At 34.0% G+C, this 17,722-nt stretch overlaps 1 protein-coding gene across 1 annotated transcript in view; it reads left to right on the top strand.

Moving 5' to 3' along the window:
- The first annotated feature begins 3,036 nt into the window (after window positions 1-3,036).
- The window catches only part of LOC150110578 (U-scoloptoxin(11)-Ssd3a-like), an 84,447-nt gene continuing 69,761 nt past the window's right edge, over window positions 3,037-17,722 (top strand). The window contains exon 1 of the mRNA XM_090394967.1: window positions 3,037-3,058. Coding sequence (XP_090251093.1) covers window position 3,058 — 1 coding nt within the window. The 5' untranslated portion in view covers window positions 3,037-3,057. The remainder of the gene's footprint in view (window positions 3,059-17,722) is intronic.

Here is a 17,722-nt window from a genome sequence, read left to right on the forward strand (position 1 = left end):
TCGCTATTTAATTAAATGTTCAATTGAAATACAGATGTAATAGAATATACAGTTTGAGAATAAACTAAACAATCTCTTCTGAAATGGTTGTCTAGTTTATTTTCAAATCAGTGAGTAAGATCTAAATACAATTAATATGTTGACAACTTTAACGTATCCGTTTGTAGACATGATTTGTTGGCAGGTTGAATTATAGAATTAAACTATGAAATAAAATTTAATTCTGGATTATAATGGTATCTAGAAGTACTTTCAGAATAATAATAAGTGATCTCTGACAAAAATACGTGGATTTAAATCCTGCCTAGAATTCAAGAAATCCTTACAACACAGAAGGCGAGTGATGGAAGGTTTTTTCCCTTCCAAATTATTATTATTATTATTATTATTATTATTATTATTATTATTATTATTACGAGTGACTCCAGGGAGTCCTCAGACTCATCGAGGGAGGCCCTAAACATCATGTCCACACAACTATACGACATTCTCACAGTATCTATCATACCTTGCCTTGAACTCACTCATCATAGCACCCACAATAATCATAGCAGACTCTGGCAGCTTATTCCACTCATTTACCACTCTAAAAGTAAAGAACCCAGCTCTAACACCCCTGCTAAACACACTCTTGCCCAGCTCCCATAGGTGTCCCTTAGTTGATCTCAAAAATATCCTCTGAATTAATCCTATAGAAACTTTTTAGCAATTTGAATGTCTCAATTATATCTCCCCTTTTCCGCCTATCAACTAATTTCTGCAACCCACAAATCTTCAACCTTATACAAACAGTATATGTAAAAAATTATACAAACAGCTCGATGACTACTCCATGTTAACACTCTTCTCGTGGCCTTGCTGTCGGTGTGTAATCCTAATAATCAAAATAGAATATTTCATGCCGGGAGAGCTCCACTATAACTACTTAATGTAATCAAACCGACACACACACACACACACACACACACACACACACACACACACACACACACACACACACACACACACACACACACACACACACACACACACACACACACACACACACACACACACACACACACACACACACACACACACACACACACACACACACACACACACACACACACACACAAAAGCTTCATGGCTTTAGGTATCTGGCATTAATCCTAACACAATATTCAACAACTAACGTCGTACAACACCAGCATAAATATTGGGAGAGTTCATTTTAGCTCATAAAAAATTCAATAATTTCTTGAAGGCACTTGGATGTTTAGAATTCAGTTAATTTTTGCAGCAGAAGAAGAAAGAAATTTCTTCCTTTATAAGAACAAAATAATCGAGTTTTTTGCTTAGGTACTAGCTTCAAAGGTCTAACATTCAACAAAAACATAATCTTATGCTTATTTCGTTAGAATTTTTCTCATTAAAATATAAATCCAGTCGAAAGAATAAACAAGGCCCAACTAGCAGTATTTACAACCACTTTAAGCAATCGCAGGTTTCTATATCTTAATGTAATTACAAGATACGCTTTTCCGCTGATAGCTAAATGTAATATAATCCTTTCTTACATTTTCATCTTAAAAAGTTAATTTCAAGTGACTCAGATAAATTAAAATCAATAAATCAGGGTTTATCAGGATCCCATGTCAAGGTAAACTAATATGAAGGATTTATGAGACAATAGGAAATCAGTGTTTAAAAAAAAAAAACTCGTGACGTCATTTAATTCTATAATTAACGTGCTTTCAATTTTTGTTTTTCCGAAAAGGATTCACTTTGAGATTTTTAATTAACCAGACAGATTCTTCAAGTCAGTAATCCTGTACAGTTCTTCTAACTACATTTTTTTCTTCTCTCTCTCTCTCTCTCTCTCTCTCAGTAGTAAACGACAGGCATGCTCTGTATCGTAATTCCAGTGCTCTCGTTGGCAAGTACACAGGTTTATTTATTTTTCATTTGTTGTAAGTAGAAGAGGTTTACAAACAGTCATAACTAAACCGTCAGTCAATAATAAAAGCATACAAATTCTAATTTGGTATCCCTCATCGAGGATGGGTGCAATACTTTTTTTAGGAAGAGCTGACATTTATTCGGTATCTGACGGAAATGGTTGGAATCTTTCCAACAATAACTTTGTGAAAGTCTCTCTCTCTCTGTGTTTCTCTCTATTGCTATACTTCATCCATAGTCTATGCAGACGATTCTAGCATTATAAATGAGACAGTACTAACATACTCTCTTCAGGTGTTTTGGTCTTGGTATCTCCTTAACAAGGTGCAGAACGAAGAATTAGTCCATTTTCGAATAGTATTTATCCAGGCGTACTGTTTCTCTCTATTGCTATACTTCATCCATAGTCTATGCAGACGATTCTAGCATTATAAATGAGACAGTACTAACATACTCTCTTCAGGTGTTTTGGTCTTGGTATCTCCTTAACAAGGTGCAGAACGAAGAATTAGTCCATTTTCGAATAGTATTTATCCAGGTGATTTTGAGTCGCCCGGTGTTTTTATTTATTTATTTATTTATATTTTACCACTAGTCTAGTGCTAATTTTAGGTAAACTATCTGATCTAGCCACGTGGCCATGCACCGGAACTGTTTTCGACGAATTTTAACGGTGATAGTTTCCTGTGTCCTAACGGATTTTCCTTCTAACCTCGTCATTTGTTAGTGCACCGCATATGGCGTTACTTCATCTTCAAGACCAAGAGTCTTTACTCATCTTCTTTAACATGTTCATTGCCAATCACGCGATGCGAGTTCTCACCAAACGGCCGATCACGCGTTATCGCGTTGACGTCGCTAACTAAATAAAAAAATAAAAAAAATTTGGCCACCACACGAAATTCCAATTTTCAGCTTGGCAATGAAAGTGTTAAACAATGTCTAACTCTTACATCCGTACAGAGCTAACAAGGATATCGACGACACAATCTTGTAGTTAGCTGTATTTTATTTCCTTCCAAAGTAGCCGTAACCTCTGAAGGGAACCAGTTGCTTTAGCAATGCGTGCTTTGATATCAAGTTTAGACCCGCCATCTCTGTGTTGTACGCTTTCCAAGTAGGTGAATCTCTCTCTACTTCTTCAAATTTTGCATCATTAACTGAAATTTTTATAGGCTTATTGCTTGAAGACATCTTTTTTTGATTTGTGAATGCTGATCTTTAATCCATAATCACTAAGCTAAGTGACTTAGAAACTCTCTGTTAATTAAAGTACCTGATGTTCATTCTCTGTTATTAGGTCAATGTAATCGGCAAATCTGATATTACTGATTTTTGGGCCACCAACTCTAATTCCAATACCACTGTTTTCCAAGACTAAGTTCATTATATATTTCAAATATTGGTTAAAAAGCATCGACGAAAGTACGCAGCCTTGACGCACACCTCTATCCATTTTGAAAGGTTTGCTATAGTTGCCACTGATTTATATTAATATTTCTAGGAACGGTAAAGCGTTTTAATCAGGCGTACTGTTTTATTATCTATTCTATATTAGCTAAGTTTTGTCCAAAACATCTCATGCCATAGTGAATCAGAGACCTTCTGTATATCCATAAAATTGCGATATAGTATTTTATTACGATCAATATATTTTTCTCCAATAATATATATTTTAAATAAGTGATCTGTTGTATTGTATTTACGGAATCATGGTTGGTTCTCTGAAAGTATACTTTCTATTTTCCTCTCAATCTTAAAGAATAAGAGTTTTAAGAAAAAAATTGCTTGGATGACTTATTAAACTGATAGTTCTAAAATTGCTACATTTTGTACTATCCTTTTTTATGAATAGACTTGTTATGTACTACGTAGAAAACTCTTCTTGAATAAATAAAGATAGAAAACAGTAATAATTTTCTGCCATAATCTTGATCGTAAAATCCAATCTTTTTAAATACGGCACAATCAATTTTGAGTGGAAATAACATTTCCTTATGAAAAGTTTGTTGCTATAATTAAAACATGAAAGCACAGGACTTGCGTAAATAAGTTAAGAGCTTTCTCTGAATTCCTTATCTCCCAACTAGAGATGTGTAATAGAGCAATATCAGCAAAAAAAAAAAAAAAAAAAAAAAACTCGTTAAATCGCAAACTCCATTCTTGAGCTATAAAGTACGAACATTATCTATTTTCTAATATTTCCTAAAAATCGGTTACAACACTTTTCGGTATTATATTAGACTATCGTCCGCGCGGTTAGCCGATTGGCGTATGCGCTTCGCAATAATATGCCTGGGAAAGGAGTGTCCTGGGTTCGATTCCCGTCGCCGACGTGAGGAGCTTAAGGATCTTTCTCAGACATAGCCAAGTTAGCCGGTCTTGGGCATGGACTGCAGGGTTTTTCTCCCAGTTTATCTGGGATTTTTCGTCCCTCAAGCAGGCAAACCGGCCCCGTTAACACCCGTATCTACAGACATAGGACACACCGGGAGGCATATCCTCCCGGTGTGTCCTATGTCTTATCCTCTGGACGGGTACGGTTTAGAAGAGCTAAGGACCAAAGAGCTAATAACCCCCCCCCCCCCTAACAGGCCACTAGGCCTAATACGTGAAAAGAAGAAGAAGAAGTAGACATATTAGAATATCATCACATTAGGCAGCAGTCATTTTCACGTCCTGAAGCTTTTGATTTAGCTATTGCATCAGAAAGCTCATGAAAAGGTAAGGGTGAAACAATTATCGACAGTACGGTGGAATTTGATATATTGAAGCCGGAAGGTGAAGAAGTTATTTATTGAAGCAACATGAAAAGAGTATGAATCTCAAGTTGGGTTGCTATCACGAAAAATACATTTTAATATATCCATTATTATTTTTCAAAGGCGTTAGCTGATTTTTTTATTATTATTATTTTTTTAATGACTTTTTTGGTTCTAGGATACTTAGTGGTTGGTCGGCGAATTTAGTGCTCCTGTAAAGTTGGTGATTTTTATTTGTTTTTATTTTGTTTTCCCTTAGAAAATTAGTTTTATAGTATATATACTAATGTAGATTTTAGTGTTTTATAGTGTATTAGTATTTTAGCATATATTTTTATTAAGATAATTCAATATTTAGTATACGTTTTAATCTTTAAAAAAGCATTGGAAGAATGTCCAAAGGGAATCACAATAAATGGAAAGATTGTTAACAACCTACGATATGCAGATGACACCGTGCTAATTGCAGATAACATTATGGATCTCCAAAAACTCGTTGACAGAGTATACATAGAAAGCCAAAGAATGGGAATAAATATAAACATCAACAAGACAAAATACATGATCATCAGCAAACATCCAGCCTCATCAATGAAACTGACACTCAATGGGAAAAATATTGATCAAGTGTCAAGATATAAATATCTTGGTTGCTGGCTTAATGAACGGTGGGATCCAGAAATAGATATAAAGACAAGGATTGAAGTTGCACGGCAGTCCTTCATGAAAATGAGAACACTATTCTGCAATAAAGACCTAAACATGGAAGTCAGATGCCGAATGCTAAAATGCTACGTGTGGTCTATTCTGCTCTATGGAGTTGAAACATGGACATTGAAGGCGACAACCATCAAGAAAATCGAAGCCTTTGAGATGTGGCTATACAGAAGAATGCTAAAGATATCATGGACAGAAAAAATTACCAATGAAGATGTCTTAAAATCCATTGGCAAAGCTAAACATCTTGTACAAATAATCAAGAAACGAAAAACATCATATCTTGGACACATCATGAGAAACAGCAAATACCAACTTCTACAAACTATTTTGGTAGGAAGAATTGATGGCAAAGGAACTAGAGGAAGAAAAAGAATATCATGGTTTGACAACATCAAGACGTAGACAGGAAAGAGCAGTGCACAACTGCTCAGATTAACACAAGATCGCAGTTTGTTCGCCAAGATGGTCGCTGACCTTCGATAGAAGATAGCACAATAAGAAGAAGTATACGTTTAAAATGGCGCCAAAAAAGGTAATGAAAAAAAGCACCGCAGGCGAGAACAAGAAGATTAGTCTCCTGCCAACGAGGTTATTGCGCACATGGAGGAGGTTAACGAAAATGAATTAATCGCCAAAATAGCGAAGTTGAATCAGATCCTCAGAGAAACAACGCGGGAATTGCAAAAAGTTGAGAGACGTTTAAATGAGCATAGGAAGAAAAAGAAAAATGAACAGGAAAATAAGAAACAACAAAGCAAGGAAACAGGTAAGTCAGGAAATAACGAAAATCAGGTAAGTGACGTTGTTAGTAAAAAGAAAGAAGTTATTTGGTATGTTTGACTCTATAATAAAACATGCTATAGATGAAAGCGTTATAACATCGAATTTTCCTGGAGCGAAAATTAAAAATATAACTCAAGTAATTCAAAAACAGAAAAGAAAAGTAAATGAAATCGTAGTTGTAGTAGGTACGAACGATTTAACTGGCGATAAGGTCAGTATGAGAGAGGACATGAAAGGGTCTGGAAGAGGCGAGAGTGAAGAGTGAGAAAGTGAAAATCGTTGTATTTTACCTCGCTATGATCAAAATGAATTAAAAAGAAGGGTTATGATGGCAAACGATTCGATATGTAGGCTATGTAGAAGGGATGGATGTGAGTTTTTGGATGTGTGAAGTGAATTTGAGGAAAGATTGGATTTTTATAAGAGGGATGGCCTACACCTGAATGCATTTGGTATCAGGAGTCTGGAAAAACTAATAACTGGTATGAGACCTAACACAGAGAATCAGGGAAACTAAATTATAAAGAGAGGAATGGTGTGAGTGTAAGAGCGACAATGGTATATAACTGCGTTAATGACGGGAATGGGCTTTGTCATGAATAATTGCAATGCTGAAACGAACGTTCACATGTAAAGATAAGGATATTATTTTGCCTCTTTACAAGGCCTTAATAAGACCTCACTTGGACTATTGTGCGCAGGTCTGGTTTTCGTTGTGATTCTGATATATTGGAGAGAGTACAAAGGAGAGTGTTAAAAATGATATCAGGATTGTGAAATACTGATTATGAAGACAGCTTGAGAATTTGCAGACTTCAAACACTAGCAAACAGGAGAACAAGTGGTGATATGATTGAGACTTACAAACTTCTGAACGGGTCATACAAGATTTCAATTTATGGAGGGTGGGAAAAGGATGAAAAGGCATCCTTGGAAGCTGAGAATGAAGGGTGTTAGGGATATATTTTTCTTTTAGAGGGTGGTGCGTAATTGGAATGGATTGCTATTGGATGTTGTGAGTGCAAGCAGTGTGAATGAATTCAAGAATAAGTATGATAGCTGGTGCGTGTAGTATGTGGCCTCACTCGATGAGTCGCTGACTCCCCGGAGGTCTCTCTTAATAATAATAATAATCTAACGACTTTATATTAAAAAAAAACATAGGCTACTTGGATAAGAGTTTTGGATAAAAACGAAACTCAGATAAAGGCTTGGTTCAGTAAACAGGAAAAAAAATGCAACTCATACTTTCTCATGTAACGCAACTGGTCCGCTGAAGTTCCAGGGTATCTTCACTTTTCTTGTCAAATATTCCAATCTACATTCTAGAGAATTACAGACCTTACCTCGATAAACTACAAGAAAAGTGGAGAACAGCAGGCAATGAACCCTCACTTTGCTCATTGAAGAGTTGCGTTCGTCTACAAATGAGTGCCTCTGCTTTGACACATATTTCAAGTCCTTCACTCTCTCTCTCTATCCAACTATAACAACAACAAAAAAAAGACATTTAGCCTACATCTTTAAGCCAAGGTATACATACTATTTAATTGTATCCGTAATGTAGCCTCAAGTAGAAATGATATTCATTTAGATAATTTTTCTCTTCTTCCGATCTGAATCATCTTATCAGCAGTTTAGAATGACTGCACCGGTTCCTCCAATACCAGTGTTTAGATGGATTGACATAATTGTGAAACTGTCACTTGTAATAGAAAAGACGATATTCAAGAGAAGAAATTCACTTACACGTGTCTGTTCTTAAGGCCTGAATAATCTTCATATTTTCCATTGCGATTTTTAAAAGCAGGAACAGAGCGTTAACGAGTCTCCTAAAATGTACCACCAGATCACCACGCACCTTTAGGTATTATAAAAGCAAAAATATAAAACTGCTAAACATCTAAATATGCCACCCAAAATGATGGCAGTTTTCGTTGTCCACCAACAGAAAGATTTGGATTACTATTATGTGGCTAGTAATATAAAAATATACATTTAAAATTATTAGCCACTGATCTTTGTTTTAATTTGGCATACAAAGTAAACTAAATTGATGTTATAATGCATATTATACTTTTATATCTGAATTTTGGTTAAGTACCTGCACTGCTTATTCATATTAGTTATTCAATATTATTTTGTAAACTGATTAAATCCACTTTTATTGTTACATCGTAGTGATTCATCGTGCTAGGCTATCAACTTTATCCACAGGAAAGCTATCTATAACAAGTTTTCAGAAGTATGAAACAAGATTAGATACAAGGTTCACTAAAAAAAGGAATAAGAATATACCAAGGGTAGTTACCAGATAAACAAATTTCTAGCACAAATCCTTTCTATTGTTAATACAAATGCGTATTATCATTCTTACTTTCTTTTAGGTAGGCTATATGGAGAAAATTAAAAATGCGGAGATAAGACGTAGGAAATAAAATAAAATCCGTCCTCTTGTCAAATAATATCGCCACTAGAAAAATACGATGACAATTAATTTAATATGTGTCGTGTAACCATACATCTTGTGATCGTACATTTAAATTGAATTCCGAAATCAAAGACACTGAGACTTTCTGACTGAGAATTCTAAGAATATTCTAATTTTCTCGAGAAGCAAAAAAAGTATTTCCAGCTTAAGTGAAAGATCAAGTACAGAAATCAACTATCGAATATTGAAAGCGGCTTTTATTCCCCCACCTCCCTCTCTCTCTTTCTTGCCAAGATCTAACCTTATATTGAAGAGGTATGTTTCAAGAAAAAAGTCAGCTCTTTCATTGATTTTTTTACAGCGAAACGTTTGAGTGAAGTGCGTAAATAATACGGTAAGTGATATTATGACTGCTAACTTGTTGTTGCATAAAATAAAACATCTGATTTTCATTAAAACATTTTTGTTCCATCATATGTATTAGGTAATTCCACAATTTTATATGCTCAGAAGTTCTCTTATAAATTGCTCTTAAAATGATTTCTTCCTTCTTAGTCACTGATTCGAGTAATAAATGAACGTAAGTGTTAGAATAAAATTTGAAATCTCGACTTGGATGCACTACACGGATTGCTGGCAACATTTCTCCGTATTTCAGACAGACAGGTACATCAATTCATTTTCATTCTGAGCTGATTTACAACCTTTTATTCAGTTCTTTGTTTTCTCTCGGAAACTTTTACGTGTGACATGTTATACGTTATTGATTTTTATCTCTTCGTATTCTTATATCTATTTAATGTGTTGCCTTTTGATATATTCATCTTTTGTTCTTAAGAAATGTGAACGTATTTTCTTTTGCTGTGTATATATGTGTGCAAAAAAAAAAAAAAAAAAAAAAGAGAAAGCCAGCTGTTCCTTAATATCTCGACTCTTACTGATTTCTTTACACGGTGAGCTGTTGCTACGTTGTTACACTTGTTGCATTTCTCTCGCAGATGTGAGGCTCAGTTTACTGCAATATTGCAATATGCTTGCTCCATCCTGTCCGTTGCAACCGGATTCTTATTATTTTTCTGCCTGTGACAGTGGAGTTTCATAAAAGTGTCAAGAAAAGGTTTCTAAAAGAAGCTTTTTCGGTGCAGAGTCTAGAACACCGAGCTACATAAAGACTGCAGATAAGTGATACTCTGTAGTCACTTTCACCGACGATTGCTTCATCAACTGGAATTTTGAGTTTAGTCTTTAACTAATTATATAGTAATTACTTGCAATAACTATAGATAATTAAAATGATTGCAATGTATTTGGGAATTGAAAGTGACACTGCTAAATGACGATAGAAAAAAATGGAACAAGAGTATATTGTTTCACTGCATTTTTAGTACTAACTCTATAATAAATTCCTATTAAACATAATTTTAATACTAGAAAAAAATGAAAACAGTCATCGCATTAACGTTACAGAAAGTTATATCGTGTTTGAAGGAAGAACAGCTGTGTAAATACATGAATATAACACAAAGAACCACATAGAGATAATTATTTTAATAAAATAAATGCTAGAAAGAGTGTTACGAATTAAATATAGCAATAAAAAAAAACGAAAACTGTGCTTCAGTATACAGGATTTCTAGTCGAAACTATTTAAAATTAAAATGTAGATTGCCATTTGTTCACCTTTATTATTGCATTTGTACTATATTATATTAGTACAATTATATGAATGTTATATTATAAATGAAATAAATCTAAGTTTTTTAATTTTCTGAAGAGAGGAGTAGACTACACTGATTTAACCCTAACCCTTTGGTTAGGATTAGGGAAACTGGTCTGGCTGCCTAGCTCCAACTTTCATCCATGTGGCACTTTGAGTGCACTATCTGCTGGACATGTTTGGTGAAATGTAACTAGAATACGGCTACTACCCACTTCTTTGTGTTTCTAATCCTAATCACTATTATCATATGTGTGCAATTGTGTGCATGTTCAGTCGATTTTTGTGAGCAATGGGGTTAAAACTTGCTTTTTTCTGGAAGATAAAGAATAAAGATAAAAAATACTTTCTATCATAAAAATTGACTATATATATATTTTTTTCCCTTCTTAATCCTTCCTCTTCTACCTTTACGGTATCGAGGTTTTTTTTTATTCTTGCATCCTCAACCGTAATTCGAAGACAAGGTGGTTAGCCCTATGCCTCCCCGTGTGTACTATGTCCGTAGATGCAAGTTTCACGGAGCCAGTTTGCCTGTTCTGGGGGTAAACACCTCTACCTCCGTATGAGAACAGCTAACTCACCTTTCGTCGAAAGAGACCAGATAAAGGTTCCTCACGTCACTGACCGGAATCGAACCCAGGTCTTTTCGACCAAAGGCTTCGTCTATAACGACTGAGCTACGGAGGCTGATACACACACACACACACACACACACACACACACACACACACACACACACATATATATATATATATATATGTTTTATGTTACGGTTGCAAGAATAAAAAATTAATTCTTCCTCTTCTAACTTTACGCTGTCGAGGGACAGCATAAAGGTAGAAGAGGAAGAATTAATAATAATAATATATAGTAAATTTTATATACAGATTTATGTTTAGGAAACCTTTGTTAACACTCCAGATCGTGGCTTCTTAATGCCTTTTCATTAGATAATTCGCTATAATTAAAATTCAAGCTTTCAATGATAAATAGAATATTAAGGTATATATGCACAGTTAATTTTCAGTATAAAATTAAACATAAGAGAAGCCTAAACCTAAATTACTCTGGGGAATCTTGATAAAATTCCCTAGTTAAATATAAATTTAAATATAACTTACCTGAATTAACATGGATAAATATTATTATTAATAGTATTAGTATTATTATACAGGTATCTCCATGGAGTCAGTAGACCCACCGCGGAAGACCCAAACTATCCACACAATATCTATCATACCTCTTCTGGAACTCATTGACAGATGAAGCACTTACAACTAAGTCAGGCAACGCACTCCATTCATTCACCATTCTCTCCAAGCGAAAAATCTAATCCTCAGACTATTTTTAATTAATTGCACTCTTACTTAATTTCGACAGATGACTTCTTGTTCTTTCACCACTACCCCACTGCTGAAATATTTCTCCTGAATCAATCTTATAAAAACCTTTTAGTAACATAAAAGTTTCTATCATATCCCCTCTTCTCCGCCTATCAACGAACCAACTTCTGTAAACCACAAACTCAGTCTATCAATGTAGGGAGCATTCCTTACACAACTCACCAAAACTTGGCCACTTTCTCTATTTTTCTAATAGACAAAAACTGTAAATTATTTTTACAGATTAGTAAACTGTCCCACTATATAGAATTATGTAGGGTTCTAATCATTTTAAATTATGTCTAGATGTGCGTTTATTGTTGTGCCCGTATATGGTAGCTAAGAGGCATTTCGACAAATGAAAACTAAGATTTATATTTAAGTGTTTAGGATCCAGCGACATTTGTAAAGATTCTCAGATACTGTATTTCTGTTTGTGTTGTCATAACAACGGTATAAGAGTTCAAATTCATTCGATCAAACTTGATGTATCTGTCGAGACATTTTGTAGATCAGCTGAAGGTTGTAGAAGCATAATTAGATAATCAGTCGATATCTAATTATGCTTCTACAACCGATTTTTTAATCTGTGCATAGCATGGTGTCTTGCAGTCACACCACAGTCGTTAAATCCCTGGATATTTTAGGAGATTTTGTCGAAGTTTTATGGATGGAAGTGGTGACCTCATTCTGATGAAAAGAGTAACTACTTTTCTGATTTTATATTTTCTAAGTTAGTCTGAGCTTGGATGCAAGTGGTACTGCGTACTAGACTATATTATTCTGACTAGTATAGTAATACTGAGTAATGATCTTTCCATTTTTCTCTAAACAATCCCCAACTTGGTGGTTAATTTTTTAGTCAAAGTCCACGTTTTATTCCCATCATGACCGAAAGTGCGCGCACGCACACACACACTTTTATTATTATTACATAGCACTTCCAGGCAGTTTAAGGACTCATAGAGGGAGGGCACTGCTCTCCGTCTCCACCACTCCACTAACCGCAACTACTTTCATCATCTACACCAGCGCCATCTACTGCCGACCACCACCACTATTTACACAGACAATCAAAAACATCCATGCCCACGGCAGGATTCGAACCCTCAGCATATTTGGCTGGAGAGCAGATACGCTAACCACTCGGACAACCAGGCCGGCATTATTCATCGATATATTTCTATTGATCTACTAGACCAGGGGTCGGCAACCGGCAGCTCGCGAGCCGCATACGCCCCAAACGTGTATTTTTGGCGGCCCATAAAAGGTTGACCATACTTATATGACATATGGCCCTTATGTTGAATTATTTAAATAATACATTTTATAATATGAATAATAAATTAAAAATAATTTTATGCCTATACTTCGTGATATCACCTGTGCAACTTGGAAATACAAACAAAAGGAAACTTTTGTTGGTATTATTGAAGATTTACAAACGGAAGTTTCAACAGGATTTGTTGATTTTCATAAAAATAGCATCGAAAAGCGATTATGTTTGAACCCTTTTAATGTCGACATTGATGATGTACCAAACCAACTACAGATGGAAGTTTTGGAATTACAGCACAATGAAACATTAAAGAACGCATTTTCGTTAGAAAATATTCAAACATTTTATCGATGCTTACCAAAAAAAAATTTGAAGTATTAATCAGTTCCGCAAAGAAGATGATAGTCGCATTTGGAAGCACAAATATTTTTGAATAAACATTTTCTGCCATGAGTTTTAGAAAAACTAAATTTTCTTCTCGACTCGACTGATGAACTTTGCATGCTTCGATTCGAATTTGCACCTCAGGTTGTAAAGTGGATCTAGATAATTTAGCTAAGGGAAAACAATCACAAAAGTCACATTAAGCAAGGAGCACACATATTGTGATGCATAAACTATATTACTTCGTTTTTATGTGATAATAATTTTTCATTGAGTTATTTTCATGCTTGTTATGTAGCAGATAAAGTACCGTATCTGGTACTTTAAATATTTCTGTGTTTTTTTTTAATTGATATAATAAAAATTTATAACTTAATTATTTTTTACTCACTATTTTCTCTTAATTAAACGCTTGCTGCCCGATTATTAAAAATAAAAGTTGAATGTGGCCCGCGAGTCTGAAAAGGTTGCCGATTCCTGTACTAGACTGTCAACACGTTGAGAGCTATAACAAAAGGTAACTGGCTGTTCTTAAAATAGCATCGTTTGTTATCGTCCACTGTCACTAAATCATTATTATTATGATTATTCCATTAAATGTTTCTTTTCGGCATAAACACAACGAAATATTCCTGTAACGAGATTAAAGCAGACTTAACAATAGGGAAATATTCTGGCGCTTTTACGTATTCTTGAACAGGTTTTCTTTTATTATAATGGAGTATTATAATAAAAGTAAATATAGTATTCTAAGGATTCAAAACCGTAATTCCGACTTTCAACGAACACGTTAAACGAGTATGGCAAATAAACAGACAAAACTTTGTATTTTCTCTCTTTGTATGTGCATATACAGTATATACTTACAGAGAGAGAGAGAGAGTTTCTATAATCAAAAACAGGTTTTCAATGTAATCTATAAACTTTACTCTTCAGAAATATCAAATAGAAAGATAAAAACTCTTCGGAAATATCAAACATCCGCAGTAAGCTTGGAGATTTCTGGTACTTTGTGACTAAAGGTAAACTCGCTTGTTTAATTTCTAAAACACTATTAGGTTTGTTAGTCATCCAGAAACTTTCCGCTACCGTAACATAGTTTATTTTCAAAAAGGAAGAGAACCTTGGTAACAGTCTAAGCACTTATTCTGTTGCCTAGAGACATAGCACCAATTACTTTAGAGTGGGCAGATTACAGATCTGCAGACCCACTTCAGTTTTCTATACCAACGTTGATTCTCAACACACCCTCGAATGAAAAAGCGCTAGGCTGGAGAAGGAATCGGCGTTTTTATCATATAATATTTACCCATCTATAATGGATTGTTTTCCAAAGTATTTCATACTCTTATGTTTGCAACTCATGTCAAGTGGAGCAATGGATATTTTATTAAAACGTGAAATTCAAAACAATTAGGGTATATTTTAGTTTCTCCCGTATAATTATAAATGTCTGTAAATAATTATAACTGTTGGGTACTTTATACATGAATAAATATTTCTTACTTGTGGATAGGGTGTAATTGATGAGATACTGTTTAAATAATCGATATTTATTATAAATTGCGTTACATTTGTAAATTATTTTTATAACTTTATGATTTACAAGAAAACCAAAATATCCCCTAATTGTTTTGAGCAGTATATATAAAACGGTACATGCATACAGAGAGGAGGGGGATAAACACGAAAGAAAATAAATGAAGATATTCGTTTAGTTTCTGCAGTAAAACTTATGAATAAACAAAATGAAGATTGGGTCTATTGGTGTTTTGTTATTGTTAATAATTAATAACAATCCTGTTAAAAACTTTTTTTTTCTGTAAAAAGTCCTGTTCAAACATAGGAACATAGGTTTTCAGTTTGACTGGTTTGGTTTATCTACTAGGATGTCTAATCACTTAAGTGAAACATGTCTCCTTAGGAAATTTAAAACTGTTCAAATTAGAAAGACATAATCGTAACATATTTTGAAATATATTACGATTATGCCAAAATTACTGAATACACAGAGAATCTAGTTAAAAATGTACACTAATTATTACGAAATTAGAAATAAATTTATATGAATATTTCTTTTGAAATTTATGACATGGAATAAAGGAGACACGAAGATCTGTGACACTTTGTAATGGCAGATGACACGGCTACCACAAATCCCAAAAAACAACTGTGCAGAAGTCAAGGACTCATAAACAAGCCTCGAAATTTGGATTTATATTTTCTTGCTGAAATTTGATTTCGAAGGACGAGATTCGAACTCGCTTTAAGCAGTAGATGAATTTCGTCGCTAGCTGTAAAACCAAGGACTGCCCCCCCCTCCACATACACACACACACACACATATACCACCATGCTTACTGTGAGACGGAAATAGCTCGAAAAGTTTCGTCTCTAGAGCAGGGTTTCCAGATTGTCTAGATACTAATGTGCTATACGTTTATAACCTTTCTCGAGTGATATTCACGGAAAAAATATACACATACTTTTATTGTTATACACTGGAAAAGATATGAATACTTCACCGAGCAGGGGATAAAAATGTTTCACTAAAAATAAATCGTAATAAAAAGGAAGTCAATACTTTTTTTTCTCGAAATTGCTCCAAGTAAAAACTTTGTTAAATCCTTTATGCTCATGCACTATAACTTCATCCTGCTGTTCTGACAGTCCAAATATATGAGCTGCGATATAACACTGGAGAGAGAGAGAGAGAGAGAGAGAGAGAGAGAGAGAGAGAGAGAGAGAGAGAGAGAGAGAGAGGTGGTTAGACAAAGAAAAAAGAAAACGAATTATAGGTATCATAAAAAAGGTGACCGCATTAGCCGGTTAGTAATATTCACTAGACAAAGCGGAAATAAACGCACACTGCTGCTAATCATTATATGAAATTGAGCCTCTATCATAAGAAAAGTTGTTTTTAAGGAACGTAGTTTGTGTTAAGGTTTTAGTAATATTTTACACGTTATTACATTTTATAGGCAGTAAACTCATTTTATAGTTGTATCATATTACGATCTCATTTAGCAGAACAAGGCAGATTAAAAAAGAAAAAAAATTATAGTCATATACTCTACAGTGTGTAAATTCATAAACTTCAGACACTAATAAAATTGTAATTTGGACAGGAAACTTCCAGTGCGATGGGCAGGCCATAATCATTTTAAGAATCTTTTATATTTAGTTTAAATAAATAAAGAGTTAACAAGAATTAGGTGTACTTCCAGCGGTACAATTAGTGTCATGTTGGATCTGTAAAATGTACTTTTTTTTAATAAAAAAAATTAATGATAATAAAATAACTTCAGTTCTGTGGTTATCAGAATTACAGAATTACTGAAAAAACATATTCAGAATGAGTACTCTTGCCTTGTTGTTAATAACTCCACATCAAAACAACTTGATAAAACTCTTTTCCTCTTTACCTAATGAAACTGTTAAGGTGTTTATTTCACTGCTCTAATTTCATTTAACACCATTAATTAATCACACATCAGTATATGTGCTAGGCAGAGACAGAGTTCAGCGCCCCACTTGTCTAACCCTAACAAAAATTATGCTTACATCATTTGCAATCCGCTTTTAGTCACTCTAAAAGCGGTTTGAGAATTACAGCATTTAAAAAATTAACCTAATTTTGATGATATTCGATTTCGAACATCATTTAAATGTGATTTTAATTTCGATGTGATTATTTAAAAAGAAAGAGAATTAGGTGTCTTATCATGAATCAGCCTGTTCACGAGGCTGGATGATGAAGTGAGGGACAGGAAAAAATGTCAGTGATACGGTGACTGGAAAGAAATTTCAGAAGGGAGTTTGGAGACTTGGAGGGATGAATAAATAGAAAAAATGAAGGAAATTGGGAGGAAAGAGTATATGGTGAGAAATTTAGTTAAAATAATCACCCTTTCAAAAAAATTATTCTAATCTCCAAACTACTTTTTGAAATTTCTTTCCGATCAGCTTTACCGCATGCTTTTAACTGATCTGTCATTTCGCTTTATAAATCACTGTCCAAGATAAAACGTTTTCCTCTCTATTTTTAATACTTATTTCAGATTATTTAATTTATTCTTAATCTTGGTCTTGGAGATAATATCCACTGCTAATCTTTAAATAATTATTATTTATTATATTATATTATATTATATTATATTATATTATATTATATTATATTATATTATATATTAAGAGCATTTTGTTACAATTAAATGTTTCTTTTTTCATTCAGTTACTTTTATCATGTAGTTTATTTTATATATTCATTGTAATCTGTAATATTTTACAGCATTTTTATTTGTAAAGTTTCTTCATAGT

Source organism: Typopeltis vanoorti, chromosome 1, assembly GCF_054136105.1.
Source record: "Typopeltis vanoorti isolate ZY-2024b chromosome 1, IOZ_Tvanoo_1.0, whole genome shotgun sequence".
Taxonomy (NCBI): Eukaryota; Metazoa; Arthropoda; class Arachnida; order Uropygi; family Thelyphonidae; genus Typopeltis; species Typopeltis vanoorti.